Here is a 15,249-nt window from a genome sequence, read left to right as displayed (position 1 = left end):
TCAACTTTCCGTCGGTCATCCGCGCTCCGAGCTGGTTCACCCCGCGTCTGGGCAATATTACATGTACTTCTCCGACCACCACGGCCTCTTTGTGCGCCTGGCCTACGCCGACCGGGTCGAGGGGCCGTGGACGGTCTACCCGCACCCGACCCTCACCCTGGCCCAGGTCTACGCGGCCAACAACGTCACCTACAACGAGTCCAGCCTCTCGTACAAGGCCGAGTGCACCTCGCCCGACGTCCACGTGGACCACCAGGCGCGCGTGGTCCGCATGTACTTCAAGCACCGCATCCCCACCTACCACTACGCCATACTCAGCGGCGTGGCGGTGTCGCGCGACGGCCTGGGCTTCGCCCCGCGCGGCGGGGCCATCGGCCTCTCCTACGTGCGCGCATTCACGTGGGCCGGCGACCGCAACTACACCTACATGCTCGACCGCAACTACACCTACATGCTCGACCGCCACGGGAACATGATGCGGTCGGCCGACGGCTACGGCGGGTGGGAGCCGGGCAACGGCCTGGTCGGCAAGGCCTTCGCCAACCAGAGCATGATCAACGGCGGCGACCAATACACGGGCCGGGTGCGGCACGTAGGTGTGAGCGTCGCAGGCCACACGCTCCACGTGTTTGGCAGTCGCGTGGGTGACGCGCCCGAGCGCATTCTGTGGGCGTCGATGGACCTCCGCTGCACGCTGGTCGATTGGAGGACCTGCGCGCCGGTCGGGCCGGCGGTCGACGCCTTCCGAGGGGTGATGGCCTACGAGGGCGCGGAGTACCCCGTGGTGCCCTCGCGCGAAGGCGACGCCATCGACGTCAACCAGCTGCGCGATCCGTTCCCTTACGCGGACGATGGCAAGTGCTTCATCTTCTACACCATCGCCGGCGAGAGCGGAATCGCCGGTGGCCGCATCGCAGACACCTTCTGCGATCACCAGCCATGAGCCACTGACCACCGCGCGGTCTGAAAGTGCTCCGTGTAATCTTTGTTATTTTTGTAATTTTTTTAAATTTTAGTATTTTATTTGCTCGGCTTGGAAGATGGAGCTGCCATCGACAGAGGGCATGCAGGTGCATAGCGGGTTCGACGACTGCGTGGGCAACACGCCACTCATTCTGCTGTCGTCGCTCTCCCACGCCACTTCCTGTCTCATCTATGGTGCAATATTATCCCATCTCATGAGGTTTAGCTTAGATTTTAACGGTTACCGGTCCTGCACTCAAACATTAATCTTCCAAATCATCCCTTCGAGATGTGCAGGTAAGGCTGAGTTCATGAGCCCTGGGGGCAGCGTGAAAGATCGCGCCGCTCTCTACATGATCAACGCTGCCGAACGCGACGGCCACTTGACCAAAGGAGGTACGTAGTGCATCTGCTGTGGATTCAAAAGAGGCGTGCAGCCCGGGCTGATGTGTCTCTTGATGCTTAAAGATTGGCTTGTAGAGGCGACGGCCGGCAACACTGGTACGCGTCAAAGAACTCGTGCGGTCGTTGTGAGCGACCGTAGTACTTGCGTCCCCCACGCTCTCACACGGGAGTACGTTTGTCAGGCATTGGTCTGGTGCACATCGCCAACCAGCGGGGATACAAGTGCGTTGATTCTCCCGACTCCTATGATGATGATGGTGCGTGGAGCTCCACCCATGATCATCAACACGTTGCGGTGCTGTCAGGTGCCTATTTACCTGTTCTGCGGCGACTTCGGAGGAGAAGATCCGATACCTCCAGACCCTGGGCGCTGAGGTCGTGCGCTGTACCTCGGTCCCTTCATCACGTACGGCCCACCAGTAGAATCCTCCGCTCGCTCTCCTGCATATACGACTCACACGCTTCGTAAATCACGGCCGTGGCGCGCAGACCCTGATCACTTCCAAAATATGGCGAAGAGACTCGCGGAGGAGCGAGGTACCACCTTTCTTACCCACGCACGCACGCAGCCAGCACAGTGTAATCTGACTGAGCTTCGCTTTTCAGGCGGATTCTTCGTGAACCAATTTCAGAATCTGAACAACATGAACGCGCATTATACTACAACCGGACCAGGTAGAAACGTCTTCTTCTCCTCCTCCTTCTTCTCGCAAGCCCGCTCACGTCCACTTTCACTTTGATTTAGAAATCTGGCGCGACACTGCCGGACGGGTCGACGGCATTGCCCTCGCGGCGGGCACGGGTGGCACCATTGCAGGCACCTCGCGCTACCTCAAGGTGAGTGGAACGATCCGCATTGATGCACTCATGATCGTGCAACGATGGTCGATGACTGACAGAGATGCGCCTGGTGGTGACGAGCAGGAGCGAAACAAGGCGGTCCGGGTGGCACTTATTGACGTCCCTGGGTCGGGTATTCTCGCTGAACGCAAGCCCGATGAGCCGCTACTCGTTCTGCGGCAGAAGACGGAGGAGGAGAAGGCCAAGAGTGGCTCCTCGGTGATGGAGGGCATCGGTGCGTCGGCCTGTCCTGCGTCGCTTTGCGCCATTTCGTCGTTGCTTGTCTCTCATGTGATGAGCGCGCAGGGAGTTCGCTGCTGTATGCCAACCTGGCGCAGGCGCAGCTGGACGACGTGCTGCACGCCGATGAAGATGCAACGGCCATTGAAATGGCTCACTACATGCTCCGCAAGGAAGGCATTTTCCTCGGTAGGTCGTGTCGTGTGTCGTGTGTCGTGTGTGCGTGTGTCGTGTGGTACCAACTTACGCGTTCTTCCTAGGATCGTCGGGTGCGTTGAACTGTGTGGCTGCGTACCTTCTGGCCAAGAAGCTGGGGCCGGGCCACTGCGTGGTCACCTTCCTCTGCGACAGCGGGTCGCGCTACGAGTCCAAGATCTACAACCCGGCCTGGCTCAAGGAGAAAAACATCACCATCGGTCCTGCCGAAGACCTCTCCTTCCTGCGGCACATCGAAGAGCTCAACGGCATCCCTCCCGCTTGACGAGGCCCCGCTCGACAACTGATGTGTTCGTTTCCCTTTCCCGCGCTCGTCGACAAACAAGAAACCCTTTGCTGACGAGGCAGGCAGAGCAAAAAAAGATCGATCAATCAATTGATCAAATCTATATTAGAAGATGGGCAAGTACTCTACGCTGCCGCTGTTTGTTATGCTGTCTGGACTGGGCGTAGTGATTCTCCTGTCGTTGTGCGCTACGGGTGGCGACGCCTTTGTCTTCGTGATCCCGCCCCGTGAGGAACTGTGCGTCTACGAGAACGCAAAGCCGAGCTACTTCGTCACAGTCCAGTTCCAGGTGCTCGAAGGCGGACACCAAGACGTCGATATCAAGGTGCATATACCTTCTTTCATTTCACATCTTACGAATTCACATTTGAATCTTGCAGCAGATTTCAATCTTACACATCACTACGTTGAAATGGTACTAATGATGGTGCTCGTGGCGTACAGTTCACATTCAAGGATAAGAACGCGGCGAATGGCGTGGAGAGGTTGCTGATGGTGGCGCAACGTCGAAGCGAGGAGAAGTACACCTTCACCGTCGATCAGGTTGGCGAGTACCAGTTCTGCTTCAGCAACCTGATGTCCCTCTCGAGCTACAAGACCATTAACATCGCTACAGTGGTCACCCTCCCTCGCGCGGTCGTTGTTGAAGGTACTGACCATCCAATAGTCGCGTAAGTTGTTTAATGCCATGCTTACATGTGGTGCGTGTTTTGTCAGAGTTCATGGACCCGCTCGATGAGGTGGTGAAGCAACTGGGCTCGAGTGTTGAGGTGGTCAGGGACGAGCAGCAAGTCATGAAGCAGCGCGACGTGGTCACCACCAACCGTGCGCATCCACCGTCTATTCGCGCTCGTGAAGTGGAACTACAAAAATACTCACCGCTTCAAACATGTAGTGGCCGATGCGACGAACGCGCAGGTGTTCTGGTTCTCGGTGGTGGAGTTCGTGATTCTCTTCGCCAGCGTGGGCTACCAGGTCTTTAACATTACGCGCATGTTCGAAGGTACCCCAACCCTCCATCGTAACAGTGCCTGTGTGAGAAGACTCTGACCCATCATCACCATGGTCGCTTGCTGTGATTCTAGTGAAGCGAGTGTTGTGAATCGAGGCCATGCGTTGATCGTGTCAACGTCTCGTGTCCCACCTCAACGTCGTCCCTACGTCTCTTGCTCTCTTCTTCGCTGCTCTCACCTGAACTCTCTCTGCTCTTCTTACTGTTCCCGCCATGGCTGGGATAAAAGCCGACCCTCCCAGAGCGAGACGCCTGTGGCGGCTTGGTCCCGGTCGCGTGACGGATCTGTCCGTGGCTTTCGTGTTTAGGTTTGGCCCGCACTTGAATAAGGAAGGTTACCTAAACAACTTCCACATTTTCAAGAACGAACCTGAGCCGCTTCAGAGTTTCAACCACACAGCCTTGAAGAAGAAGAAGAAGAGGTGCCATCCCTGCTCTGCTTCATCACCTTCGCCTACATCTTCGTGAATACTAGTATTGCTTCTTCTTCTTCTTCGTAGAGGGGTAAAGATGTTGGGAGAGGGAAGCATACCAGATTCGGATTGGGAGATCCCCCAATCGGACATCGAGTTCGGTGTGCAGATCGCCCAGGGCAACTTCGGCCGCATCTACAAAGGCTCCTACTTTGGCACGGAGGTGGCGATCAAGCTGATCCTCCCCTGCGAGACCCCCGATATGACCCACAAGTACATCGAGCGCGAGGTCACAGTTCTCAAGTACGTTTTCCTTCTGGCGCGGCGTGGTGGTGCTGTGCCAAGTGCGTGGTGTTGATGTTGTTATGTCTTCTTGCTCCGTATCAAAGAGGTCTGCGGCACCCGCTTGTGGTCAACTTCATGGGCGTGGCGCGGCGAAACGGCGACTTTTACATCGTCACCGAGTGGGTGGACGGTGGCAACCTGCGCACCCTCACCAAGGACAAGAATGACACCTTTACGTGGAGCAACAAGGTCAGCATCGCCCGAGACATTGCCGTGGCCATGGCCTTCCTCCATGGGCGAGGCATCATTCACAGGTATGGCAATAGCACCATCGCGTACGATATCGTCGTACGACGCAGCTTCTCACTTTCCAATTGCTAACGGCCTTCTGCAGAGACTTGAAGGCAGACAACCTATTGATCACCAAGTCCGGCCAGGTGAAGCTCTGTACGTTACTCTCATCTTCTCAGCGCCGATGAACAAAGCTCAAACGACAATCCCAACAAAAGGTGATTTTGGGTTCGCGAGGGCGCGCAACACGGGCTACATGACGCTGGCCGGCACGGAAGAGGTACCCCGCTTGATCAGCCCAGAGAGTTGGGACGATGCCTTCGCTAATCAAACGGTTCGCAGTACATGGCGCCCGAGGTGATCTTGGGCATGGAGTACGACGAAAAGGTTGACGTGTACAGCTACGGAGTGGTGCTGCTCGGTACGTACCAACAGACTTCAAGTTGTGATCTCGTTCACTTCTTGAACTAACCTCTTCTTTCCACAGAGCTGATCTCCCGCAAGGTGCCACCAGTGCGTGGGCCAGCCTTCGCGTTCGACTTCAGTCCTGAGCAGCTGCAGGCGACCATTCCGGCCGACTGTACGATTTCATTCACCGCCCTGCCGCAACCAAGACCCACTTCATGTGCTCATTCTCGTTTCTGTGTTGGCCGCCACAGGTCCACAGCGCTTGGAGGACCTGGTGCTGCGCTGCATCAACTACAAGCCCGGCATGCGGCCGGCCTTCAAGGACATCTTGGGCACATGCAAGGAGCTACTGGAGGAGCTGAGCGCGGACGAAGACGCCAGCGGGAATCTGATGGAAGGCGATGAGACACTCCGCACAAAGCGAGCTCTGGAGATCATGAAGAATAGGTACGTGGCCATTATTGATTGGCGACGCGCGTGTATAGACCTAAGACTTGGAGTCTGGCGACGACGCAGGTTGAAGGGAGCGCAGGAGCTGCTGGCTTCGGCGGATTTAGGCAAAGCCAGTGCGGATTCGCCGTTACATTCTGGCCGACGCGGAGCGCCGCCAGCGGTATCCCAGGTACCCCAACTCAACGCGTTGTGTTTGTTTCCCTTCTTCTTGGAGACTGAGCTCGCGCACCTCACAGTCAACTACACAGCTCCCGTACACCTCGAATGGCATCGCTAGAGTACCATTCCCACTCAAGCAACGCAGCGCAGCGCACGCAAGAACTGACCATTTCCATCAGGACCCCAACCAACAGGCCTTCTTGCGAAGAAGCACCACAGGGATTACAACACGCAGCAGTACATTTTCGCTTGGCTTGTGGGACGTCATGTGGTCGTGCATTCGCCTGACCCGCTCCTCTTGTACGCCCTGCCTTGCGCACTGTGTTCGCGCAGGCACACCGTCGGCTCAATCGCCGAGTCGACCCTGGGGCACTGTCTCCCCGGCAACCGGCGCTGTCATGTTGCGCGAGGGCAAGACCGTGACGCTGCCCAGCGAACTCGTACGAAAGGGCGACTGCTTCATCGAAGAGGACAAGGTCATCGTCAGGTAAGCGGCGCTGGGTTAGTGGCCCTGTGTGCGACCAGGCGCAGGCGCTCAGCTCTCTTCTCTTCCTTCAATTCACTTTGCAGGGAGTCTGCCGGCGTGCAGACCGTCGCCGTCTCCAAGAAGTATTCATGGAACACGCGGCCCATGGTCATGAAGGTGACCTTCATGACCATCGTTTCCCCCGGCGGCTGGCTCAGCATCACAGGTAACCACCTGTCGTCTGTTCATGTAGACATCAATCAATCAATCGATTGAAGTGCTGATGGGTTGGTGTTGGTGTTGTTGGATTCCTCCGATCGCGCAGTCGAGTTCGACAACCACTCGCCCAAGGTGGTGACCGGCATCCAGGCCTGGATCACAGAGCAGCGGGCCGTCGTGAAAAAGAAGAAGTTAGTCATCGTAGAAAAGGTGCCCAACCTTTCTTCTGCGTTGTGTGCGGCGTGTGCGGCGAGTGCGGTGTGTGCGTGCGGCGTGTGCTGATGAGTGTACGGCACAGGACTTGACCAAGCCGATATTCTTCGATCCGAGCCCGGTGCTGCCGCTGGCGCGCAAGGAGCGGCCGACGTGGATCGGCGACGTGGAGTTCCCCATCCCGCCCAGCATTCCGCCAACGTCTATCGACGTCGACAACCACCTCAGCTATGTGCTCAACGTGGAGGGCGTCGTGGAGAAGGGCAAGACGAAGGGCATCCGCGCCACTGTCCCCATCACCGTTCGATCGCCGCTCGCTTCCACCCATCTTCATGATGGTGACAATCGATCAACAAACAGTAATTTGTGCTGCTTCAGTCGCGGTTCGTTCACGCGCCTGCAGGCCGAGCAAAAAGATAAATTGGCTACCAGTGAAGATGGAAGACGCACCGGTGTACACGCTCTTGACGCGAGAGCAAGTGGAGGAGCTGATCCACACGCACTACGACCTCGGGAGGGTGGTAGAGTACAAGGTGAGTACGAGGCGAGCTTCGCTAATCGTCGTAACGTAGTGGAGATTTTTGGAGATTAACGTGCGATCTCGCAATGGCACGGCCTGCAGAAGCTCAGCGGAGGCCTGGCGAACTCGAACTATCGCGTTGACACCACGACTGGCTCGTACCTCCTTAAAATCTGCGATGAGAAGGACAGGCAGAGCCTCCAGGTATAATCTCGATTTATCTTTTAATTTGATTTTTCATTTGTTGAGGATTTGCAACTCATTCGACCTTCGTGTCCATCAGGTGCAAGTGGCGGCCCTCAACGCGGTGCGAGCGGTGCACTTCCCCACGTGCCTGCCGCACCCGCTCAAGGGAGCCGAGGGCTACGTGCTGTGCCAGAACAACGACCAGCTGCGCGCCATCGTCTACGACTTCCTTCGCGTACCCACCTCCACATGTCATTGATGTGTGTGTGTCGTGCGGTGTGTGCGGTGTGTGCGGTGAGTGGCGTCGCCTCTTCTCTAGAAGAGTGCTGCTCACAGCTAGCGCAGGGCGGACCCGGTACGATCGAGGGAGTGACGGAGCGAATGATGGCCCAGCTAGGCACGGCCGTTGCCACGCTGCACACACTGAGTCCCGTCGACAACCTCCCTCCATTCCCCATGGGGTAAGCGCTCACCCAACCCACCACCACCACCGAACTTTTGCTGCCAACCAACTGAACAAACTGGTCTTACGCACACATCAACTATGCATAGAGTGGCGGCAATTGACCCGTTCCTGGAGGAGGTCAAGGGCACCCCGTTCGAGCACCACGAGTTCGTGAGGTGAGGTGCATTTTGCAGCTTACGAGCAAAGCATGGTCTTTTGTGCTTATCGCCTGATGCACGTTGGTGGGCGCCTACGCAGATATTTGCGGGAACAGCTGAACGCCTTCCGCGGCGTGATCGCCGACCCGACGCTGCCTCAGGGCATGATGCACGGCGACATCTTCCCCGATAACGGTACCGTACGACACCAGCAATGCACCACCTGGTTTCCGTTAATTAACCTCTCTTATTCCTGTACCAGTCATGTTTGATGGCGAAGAGCTGGTGGGCATTGTCGACTTTGAAGAAGTTTGCCACGGCCCTCTCCTGGTCGACGTCGGCATGGTACACGGCACATGACACGCACACACGACACGACACACGCACGACACGACACGACACGCACACACGGCACACTCGATGCTAAGTTGGAACGGGGCAGACAATTCTTGGGTGCTGCTACCCGCGAGACAACAAGCTGGACGAGGGGCTCATGCAGGCCTTCGTCACGGCCTACGACGCCAAGCGGCCCATGTCCGTCCAGGAGAAAGCCCAGCTGCCGCAGTTCATCCAATACGCCGCGCTGACCATCGCGTTCTGGCGGTTCAGGTATGACTCACACACGCACACGCAACACGACACGACACGACCAATAACACACACTCACGGTTTGTGGTTTTGGTGGTGCAGGCAATTCAATGTGCGCACGCAGGACGAACTGCGGAAGGATCGTCACCAGGAGATGGTGCAGCGGATTGCGCACATCACTCACACCTTCCTCGCTGCGCCTCCTCTCCTCCCAGCCCCGACCCACCTCTCCTGATGTGGCGCGCTCACATTATGAAATGATGAAAGTAGCGCTTGGTGGACATGGGCCTGTAGTGTGGGGGTCACCAGACCTGGCTCACAATCAGCGCCAGCATGACCCGTTGATGATTGTAGCTGTGACTGAGTGCCTTCTGGCTAAGATTGTTTTTGGGGTTGGTAGGGAACCGCTCAGCCCCTCGGAATAGAGGGACGAGCAGGCCACCACTTTAAGTGATGTAGACTATGAACCGGAGATACAATTCTGCGGTTGGTAATGCCTTGCACTGGCCCTCCACCGCGCCACTTCAACGCTGGGCCTTCTTCCCTCATTGTGGGACCATTTAACAGCGCGTTTTGGCTGAATCGACTGCAGCTTATTAATAAGATAGAAGAAAACTCCTCAGAAAGTCCGAGCAAACGCGTGGCATCTGAGAACTGTGGCAAACTTTTCACTGAGTAACACTCCCAGAAAGTTACACGTGGCGCCAGAGGAACTAAAAAAGCCAAACCGAACAGTTTGTGTTAGCCAATACGACAGGGAAGAAGAGTGGACCATGACCTCTTCGTTCTTTCCAGACAACTTGCAAGTGCGCAGTTTTGAGGTGGGGGTGCTCCACTTGCACCCCTCTCTGCATGGACTGAAGATAGCGCAGCTCACCGACATCCATTTCAACGATCACCGACTCTTCGTGAAGGGTGCCTCTGACGCCGTGTTGCGGGCGGCCGTGGAGGCCGTTGAGCGCGAGTCGGTCGACCTGGTCACGCTGACGGGCGACTACGTGGACCTCTGGCCCGAAGCGGTCACAGTGCTGGCCGACCGATGGCTCTCCAAACTCACTTCCAAGTATGGGACCGTGGCCATCCTCGGCAACCACGACTACCAGAGGCCCCATTCTCAGCGCACGGTGCTGGAAGCCTTCCAGAGCGTGGGCATTCGCACGCTCGTCAACCAGCGGGCCGAGCCGGTCAACGAGTGGCTCGAAGTGATGGGCGTCGGCGACTTCTGGAAGGACTACCACCCGGAGCAGATCATGTGTCCTCTCTCTGACCCCTCGACAACGGACAAGAAGGATGACGACCAGGAGGAGGAGGAGGAGGAGGAGAAGGATGGTGAGGCCGAGGTCGAGGCCAAGTCAGCCGAGGAGGAAGCGGGAGTGTACCGCCGGACCCGGTTGGTCCTGACCCACAACCCCGACAGCTCGTTGCATCTCAACCAGTGGGGCGCCGACCTCATGTTGGCGGGACACACCCACGGAGGTCATCTCCGCAGGGCGTGGAACAGCATCATGCCTCGACGCAAGAACAACCCCGATGTTGTGCCGAAGTGCCAGTTGGGCTACGACTGGGTCCACGTGCCAAGGATCGGGGACGTGGCCGATTACGAGCGACCGGCCATCCCGCTCTACGTGTGCCGAGGACTCGATTACGTCCCCATGTCCCCGGCTGAAGTTGCCATCTTCACTCTCGTGCCTGGAGAGCAGGGCGAACAAGTCGTGCGAGAGGTGCCTCCCTCATGAGAGAGGTCGAAAATTAAAATAAAATTGGTTTTCCTGAGGCCGACGAGTCGGGAACATCTTTTATTCTTTTAATCTTACTTTTTCGTTTCGGGAGAGATGCAGAGGTGCGTACCCTCGAGAGGGCCTCTTCGTGCCCGGTGTGGCACCTGATGTGTGCCCCCTTTATATTTGCCTAGTAGAAGATTTAATCTCCATCGATTTTATTGAATGTTTGCGACAGCTATGCGGAGAGCGGGCGTGTGGTGTTGAAGGTGCCGCACGAGGGACGCGTGACTTCCCTCCACATCGCTCGCGTGGAGCAGCTCGCACCCTGCGACGCCGGTACGACTCTCTTTTCTTTTTGTCGTGATGCCGCTCTGTGCGCGCTGACTTGGCCTCTCTCAACGTCCAGCTGGCATCCTCGATGGCAGCTCAGACCTGACAGGGCTGATGCTGTGGCCCGCAGCCGAGGCTCTGGTGCGTGGTGCTGCCCATCCCGGGGGGACCGTGTAGCGGAGTGCTGTGTGTTGATCACGCGTGCGTGCGCGTGCGCGTGCGCGTGTGGGTCGTGGCAGGCGCACCTGATCGCCACCGAACCGGACAAGTGGCGCGGCAAGACCGTGCTCGAGCTGGGCGCGGGCGTCGGTACATCGCCGCAGCGCTTCATTCATTCTCGTGTCGCTCACTCTCCACCTACAATTGTGGGCTTCGTAGGGCTGGTGGGCCTCGTGGCTTCGCTCTTCTGTGGTCAAGTGCTGATCACCGACGGCGAGGAGGAGGTCATCTCCATGATCGAAGAGAACCTCCAAGCCAACAAGGACGCCCTCCCAGGTGCCCTAGCCCAGACCCCCCCTGTAAATGCTCGCAATCTCGCGAAGTCAACTCATCAGATCTTTGGTTCAACAACAACAACAGAGGCGAGTCGGGTGCGATGCTGCTCGCTGGACTGGACCGAGGACTTGGACGCGTGGAAGGCCAAGCACGACTGCTCGTCGTTTGACGTCATCGTGGTATGCCGCACGCCGCGCCCACCCACAACATACTAACACATTGCTGACATTCCAACATCATATGCATTGCTGCGTTCCTCCACAGGGCTCCGACATTATGTACGTTATGTTCATACCTTGCTTCTCACATGTTGCTCACATGTTGGCTGATTCTGATTCTCATCATCGTCGTCATCTTCTTCAACACCATCATCACGGGCCTTTGCGCACGATCACACAAAGTTACTCGTTTGAGGCACTGCCGGCGCTGTTTACGGTGGTGCAGGGCCTGCTGGCGCACACCGCCGACGCCCACTTCCTGGTGCTCTACAGCTCGCGAGGCAAGCGGCTCGACGACCGCCTGCCCGAGGTGGCCGCCGCCCACGGATTCGACTGCAGCGTGGCCATGCACCTCCCGCCCCACGCCACCACCGCACCACCATCAGCCTCCGATGACCAAAGCCCCGACGAGCCCATGCGTCTGTGCACCTTCACCCGCAAGACCCGGGCCTGACCGGTACTGAAGTCGCTGGCTGGTTGGTTCGTTTTATAAGGAAAGACACAGGAGAAGATGATAAGAAGATGGCAGAAGGGATCAATAGGGGTGAGGCCGCCGGCGTCCAGGTCAATCACCAATAATATACCAATAATATACCAATATACCAATAACAATCAGACAAATACCAAAAACAATAATAATCAGAATATAATTCATATACCCCGAGTGCCAGTGGACATGGACGCGTGTCTTCCGCGCCTGCAGACGCTTCGCACGGACGGCGCTGCGCTCGATTTCGGGACGTCTCACCTGTAGCGCAACAATGCTGTATGGAGTCCATATCGTCAATCCTCAAATTGCTGTCACTGTGCACAGACTGGCAACTAGCGTTCCGCCGGCCTCGCTCACCTCGCTCGTCATCTCCCTCACCGCGCTCGTCTAGGTACTCCTGACATCTTGCCCCCCCCCTACCACATCCGCGACATCACGTCCAACCTCAGGACGAGAAGGGCCGACTGCAGCACCTCTGCATCAAGACGCGCAAGGTCAAGCGCCGACGCCATCGCCAGCATGGAGGCGTGGGCTCGGTCGCGGCCTTCCGCCGTCCTACGGCGAGGCCGTGTGGAGAATGTCGGAAAGAATCAAAAGCAAAATCAAAAGGCATTTTAGGGATATCTGGGGGATTTACGGTTATTATCGGGTGATAGTGTCGAAAGGCCAAATCGCCGGCGGGACCAACGGGAGAGCGCCAAATGTCGGCGCGAGCCAGCCGGTGGGGGAAGTTTCTTGCCTAAAAAATAGCAAAAACGAGCAGCAACAGTCCTTCTTCTTTGTCTTTGTTGCCACCTTTTGCAACGAACTGAAAGGAGAATTGGACATGACTATGTCGCCTCGCCTCGTTGTTGTTGCCGCCGCTATTCTCCTCTGTTGTTGCCCCTTCCTCGGCCAAGGCTTGGCCCAGCAGCAGCGGATCCCTCGGGCGGGGCTGACCACCTGCCAGCTCGCCCAGTTGCAGGGGTACCTCTGCGCCGAGCACTGGACCACCACCGCCGACGGGTTCGGCATCAACATCCAACGCATCGCCAATGCTTCGGGCTTCAGCAAGGACGGCAGGCTCATTCCTGTCGTGCTTCAGCACGGTTTGGCTTCATCATCGCCCATCCCAATGCGTGCCACGGCTTCAAATACTAATTTTCCAACTCAAAAAACAAAAAAAACAACAAAAAACAGGATTCTTGGACACATCGGCGACCTGGGTGCTTAACCAGGCGCATCAGAGCCTGGCGTTCATCCTGGCCGATAGCGGATACGATGTGTGGCTGCCCAACTCACGCGGCAATGGGTATTCGATGAACAGCACACGTTTCAATCCCGGCCGTACGTGATTTCTGCAGCTGCTTGGCCAGCTCTTCTTGTTTTTGTTCTTGATTGACAAACATTGCACCGCTGTTCAGAAGATGCATTCTGGGCTTGGAACTTTGACCAGATGGCTCTGTATGACGTCCCGGCGACCGTGAGCTACGTCCAACACATCACAGGCAGGCCCAAGGTTCGGACTTCAGTTCAAATCTCGCCCTCGCTTTCTTTTCTTCCAAGTAATTGACACCATAACATCCACACGCACACAGCTGGCTTGGGTCAGTCACTCACAGGGAGCAACAATCTCGATCGGTGCGTTTTCCAAGCTGCCGTCGCTGGCATCGGCTATCTCGGTCTTCGTGGCGTTGGCTCCGGTGACATACACTGCACACCAGGTCCGTCCGTGCCTCACGCTAGCCCCTAAGAGCAACCAGATCTCGCAACCTAACTCCTTTCCTCCAGGGCAGCAAGCTGATGTCGCTGCTGGCCGCTATGCACGTCGACCTCATCTATAAGATCCTTGGGGATGGCATCTTCACGCCTACTCCGGGCATGCTCCAAATGCTGCTTCCCCTCGAATGCCGCATCGCTCCATCGCTCTGTGACGACCTTCTGGGATCGCTCTTTGGACATGGAACGCCGGTCCATTACAACGCCTCGCATATCGACGTCTACCTAGAGCACTTCCCAGCCGAAACATCCACGGTGCGTACATGACTTTGCTAGCCTTGCCTCACCCTAGGGCCTACTAAACACATTGTTCTATCGATCACTTCCTCACAGCAAAACTTCGTACACTGGTGCGTCTCGTCCCAACCTTCTCCAGTTGAGCGCCCCTGTCTAAGCCTTTGTTACATCGCGTGATTTCAGGATCAAGAACGTAAGGTCAGGCGAATTCATCACCTACGACGGCGTCCCATACCAGCCGCAGCGGATCGCCTGCCCCACATATGTGTTCTACGGTACCCGCTCGACAAGCGTGGTCTTCTGGTGTCATCACACCTTAACCTTGGACCGTTCCTCTCGTCACACACCAGGCACGCAGGACTATCTTGCCGATCCACAGGACGTTGCGACCCTCACAGCGGCGCTGAGGGCATCCGGCAACTACTTGGGGTCGACATCGCTTGAAGGCTATGCGCACATGGGTTCGTAAAACCACCTGCCGATCCCCGGTCAGGCCTTGGCATTAACACTCTCCGCCTGACCAGATTTCACGTGGACCATACAACCGGGGTTGTATGCACAAGTGAACCGCATCCTCGCGCAACACGCCCACTAACTTGCGCGACACTGGACCCAACCTCAGAGCTCGAGGGCAGGCGCTTGTTTTGGCTTGGGTGCAGTGTGACGAAGAAGACAAAGAGATTACCATGCGTTTGCTTTCGAAAAACAGCGTGGCTTCAACTTCAGCGACTCCAATTCTGGTTGGTTGGTCACACAAGCGCAAACTCTCACCACGGTGCAGACAAGAAAAAGTAAGAACTGACTTTTGGTTTCGTTCGGACCAACAAAAGAGAGAAGACGAAGAAGATGGAAGGAAGAGTCAATGAGAGTGACGAAGTGGCGGCGTACCGCCACCACGACGATGATGAAGACTACGACGAGGAGGAAGTGGCGGCGTTGTACTGGTTGCCGGCGGAGCTGTGGGCCATGGTGTGCGAATACCTGGGCACGGGCGACCTGGCCCGGCTGAGCACCACGTGCTGGACCCTGCGCTCGCACGCCCTCGCCAAAGTGCGCCACCACACCTTCACCCCCCTCGGTACCCCCCCACCATATCCCCCCAAATAATAATTGGCACGTTATCGCAATTAGCAGAAAAAAATTGTTTCGTTATTTTAGAAATTAAGAAAAAACTGTAGTTTCTTCAACATTGCAGGACTGTTCACGCGGCGAAGCAGCATGCGGCAGGCGTTGG

At 56.9% G+C, this 15,249-nt stretch overlaps 9 protein-coding genes across 9 annotated transcripts in view; all 9 read left to right on the top strand.

Annotated features, from left to right (window-relative positions):
• Positions 1-61: 61 nt before the first annotated feature.
• On the top strand, positions 62-943 carry ACA1_256990 (Hypothetical protein; the record flags this gene model as incomplete). The annotated part of the gene is made up of 1 exon (XM_004333505.1): positions 62-943. One exon carries the CDS (start codon positions 62-64, stop codon positions 941-943), a length of 882 nt encoding a protein of 293 aa, XP_004333553.1.
• Positions 944-1,040: 97 nt separating this feature from the next.
• Positions 1,041-2,929, top strand: ACA1_256980 (cysteine synthase; the record flags this gene model as incomplete). The annotated part of the gene is made up of 9 exons (XM_004333504.1): positions 1,041-1,158; positions 1,261-1,359; positions 1,432-1,464; positions 1,551-1,590; positions 1,674-1,746; positions 1,858-1,905; positions 2,083-2,443; positions 2,515-2,637; positions 2,709-2,929. The coding sequence occupies 9 exons, from the start codon at positions 1,041-1,043 to the stop codon at positions 2,927-2,929; spliced, it is 1,116 nt and encodes a 371-aa protein (XP_004333552.1).
• Positions 2,930-3,062: 133 nt separating this feature from the next.
• On the top strand, positions 3,063-4,052 carry ACA1_256970 (the record flags this gene model as incomplete). Its single annotated transcript, XM_004333503.1, has 5 exons — positions 3,063-3,275; positions 3,395-3,599; positions 3,668-3,775; positions 3,846-3,953; positions 4,036-4,052. 5 exons carry the CDS (start codon positions 3,063-3,065, stop codon positions 4,050-4,052), a joined length of 651 nt encoding a protein of 216 aa, XP_004333551.1.
• Positions 4,053-4,472: 420 nt separating this feature from the next.
• ACA1_256960 (protein kinase domain containing protein) lies at positions 4,473-7,205 on the top strand (the record flags this gene model as incomplete). Its single annotated transcript, XM_004333502.1, has 12 exons — positions 4,473-4,678; positions 4,765-4,974; positions 5,055-5,107; positions 5,170-5,231; positions 5,294-5,372; positions 5,439-5,531; positions 5,611-5,806; positions 5,845-5,981; positions 6,305-6,458; positions 6,542-6,663; positions 6,763-6,866; positions 6,987-7,205. The coding sequence occupies 12 exons, from the start codon at positions 4,473-4,475 to the stop codon at positions 7,203-7,205; spliced, it is 1,635 nt and encodes a 544-aa protein (XP_004333550.1).
• A 101-nt stretch (positions 7,206-7,306) lies between these two features.
• On the top strand, positions 7,307-9,001 carry ACA1_256950 (homoserine kinase, putative; the record flags this gene model as incomplete). The annotated part of the gene is made up of 9 exons (XM_004333501.1): positions 7,307-7,402; positions 7,492-7,593; positions 7,673-7,810; positions 7,912-8,036; positions 8,128-8,196; positions 8,279-8,373; positions 8,441-8,523; positions 8,621-8,787; positions 8,869-9,001. The coding sequence occupies 9 exons, from the start codon at positions 7,307-7,309 to the stop codon at positions 8,999-9,001; spliced, it is 1,008 nt and encodes a 335-aa protein (XP_004333549.1).
• A 538-nt stretch (positions 9,002-9,539) lies between these two features.
• ACA1_256940 (Ser/Thr phosphatase family superfamily protein) lies at positions 9,540-10,502 on the top strand (the record flags this gene model as incomplete). Its single annotated transcript, XM_004333500.1, has 1 exon — positions 9,540-10,502. The coding sequence occupies one exon, from the start codon at positions 9,540-9,542 to the stop codon at positions 10,500-10,502; it is 963 nt and encodes a 320-aa protein (XP_004333548.1).
• Positions 10,503-10,598: 96 nt separating this feature from the next.
• Positions 10,599-11,984, top strand: ACA1_256930 (nicotinamide n-methyltransferase; the record flags this gene model as incomplete). The annotated part of the gene is made up of 8 exons (XM_004333499.1): positions 10,599-10,606; positions 10,723-10,823; positions 10,894-10,958; positions 11,057-11,126; positions 11,196-11,312; positions 11,397-11,491; positions 11,577-11,590; positions 11,714-11,984. 8 exons carry the CDS (start codon positions 10,599-10,601, stop codon positions 11,982-11,984), a joined length of 741 nt encoding a protein of 246 aa, XP_004333547.1.
• Positions 11,985-13,455: 1,471 nt separating this feature from the next.
• On the top strand, positions 13,456-14,484 carry ACA1_256920 (triacylglycerol lipase; the record flags this gene model as incomplete). The annotated part of the gene is made up of 6 exons (XM_004333498.1): positions 13,456-13,518; positions 13,622-13,723; positions 13,791-14,033; positions 14,112-14,128; positions 14,199-14,290; positions 14,366-14,484. 6 exons carry the CDS (start codon positions 13,456-13,458, stop codon positions 14,482-14,484), a joined length of 636 nt encoding a protein of 211 aa, XP_004333546.1.
• Positions 14,485-14,861: 377 nt separating this feature from the next.
• ACA1_256910 (Fbox domain containing protein) overlaps positions 14,862-15,249 on the top strand; it is a gene marked incomplete at both ends in the record, with an annotated part of 820 nt that continues 432 nt past the window's right edge. The window contains one exon of the mRNA XM_004333497.1: positions 14,862-15,065. Within this exon, the coding sequence (XP_004333545.1) occupies positions 14,862-15,065 (204 nt within the window). The remainder of the gene's footprint in view (positions 15,066-15,249) is intronic.

The sequence above is a fragment of the Acanthamoeba castellanii genome (genome assembly GCF_000313135.1).
Source record: "Acanthamoeba castellanii str. Neff unplaced genomic scaffold scf7180000084769, whole genome shotgun sequence".
Lineage (NCBI taxonomy): Eukaryota > Discosea > Longamoebia > Acanthamoebidae > Acanthamoeba > Acanthamoeba castellanii.
This window is presented reverse-complemented; position numbering and strand designations above follow the sequence as displayed.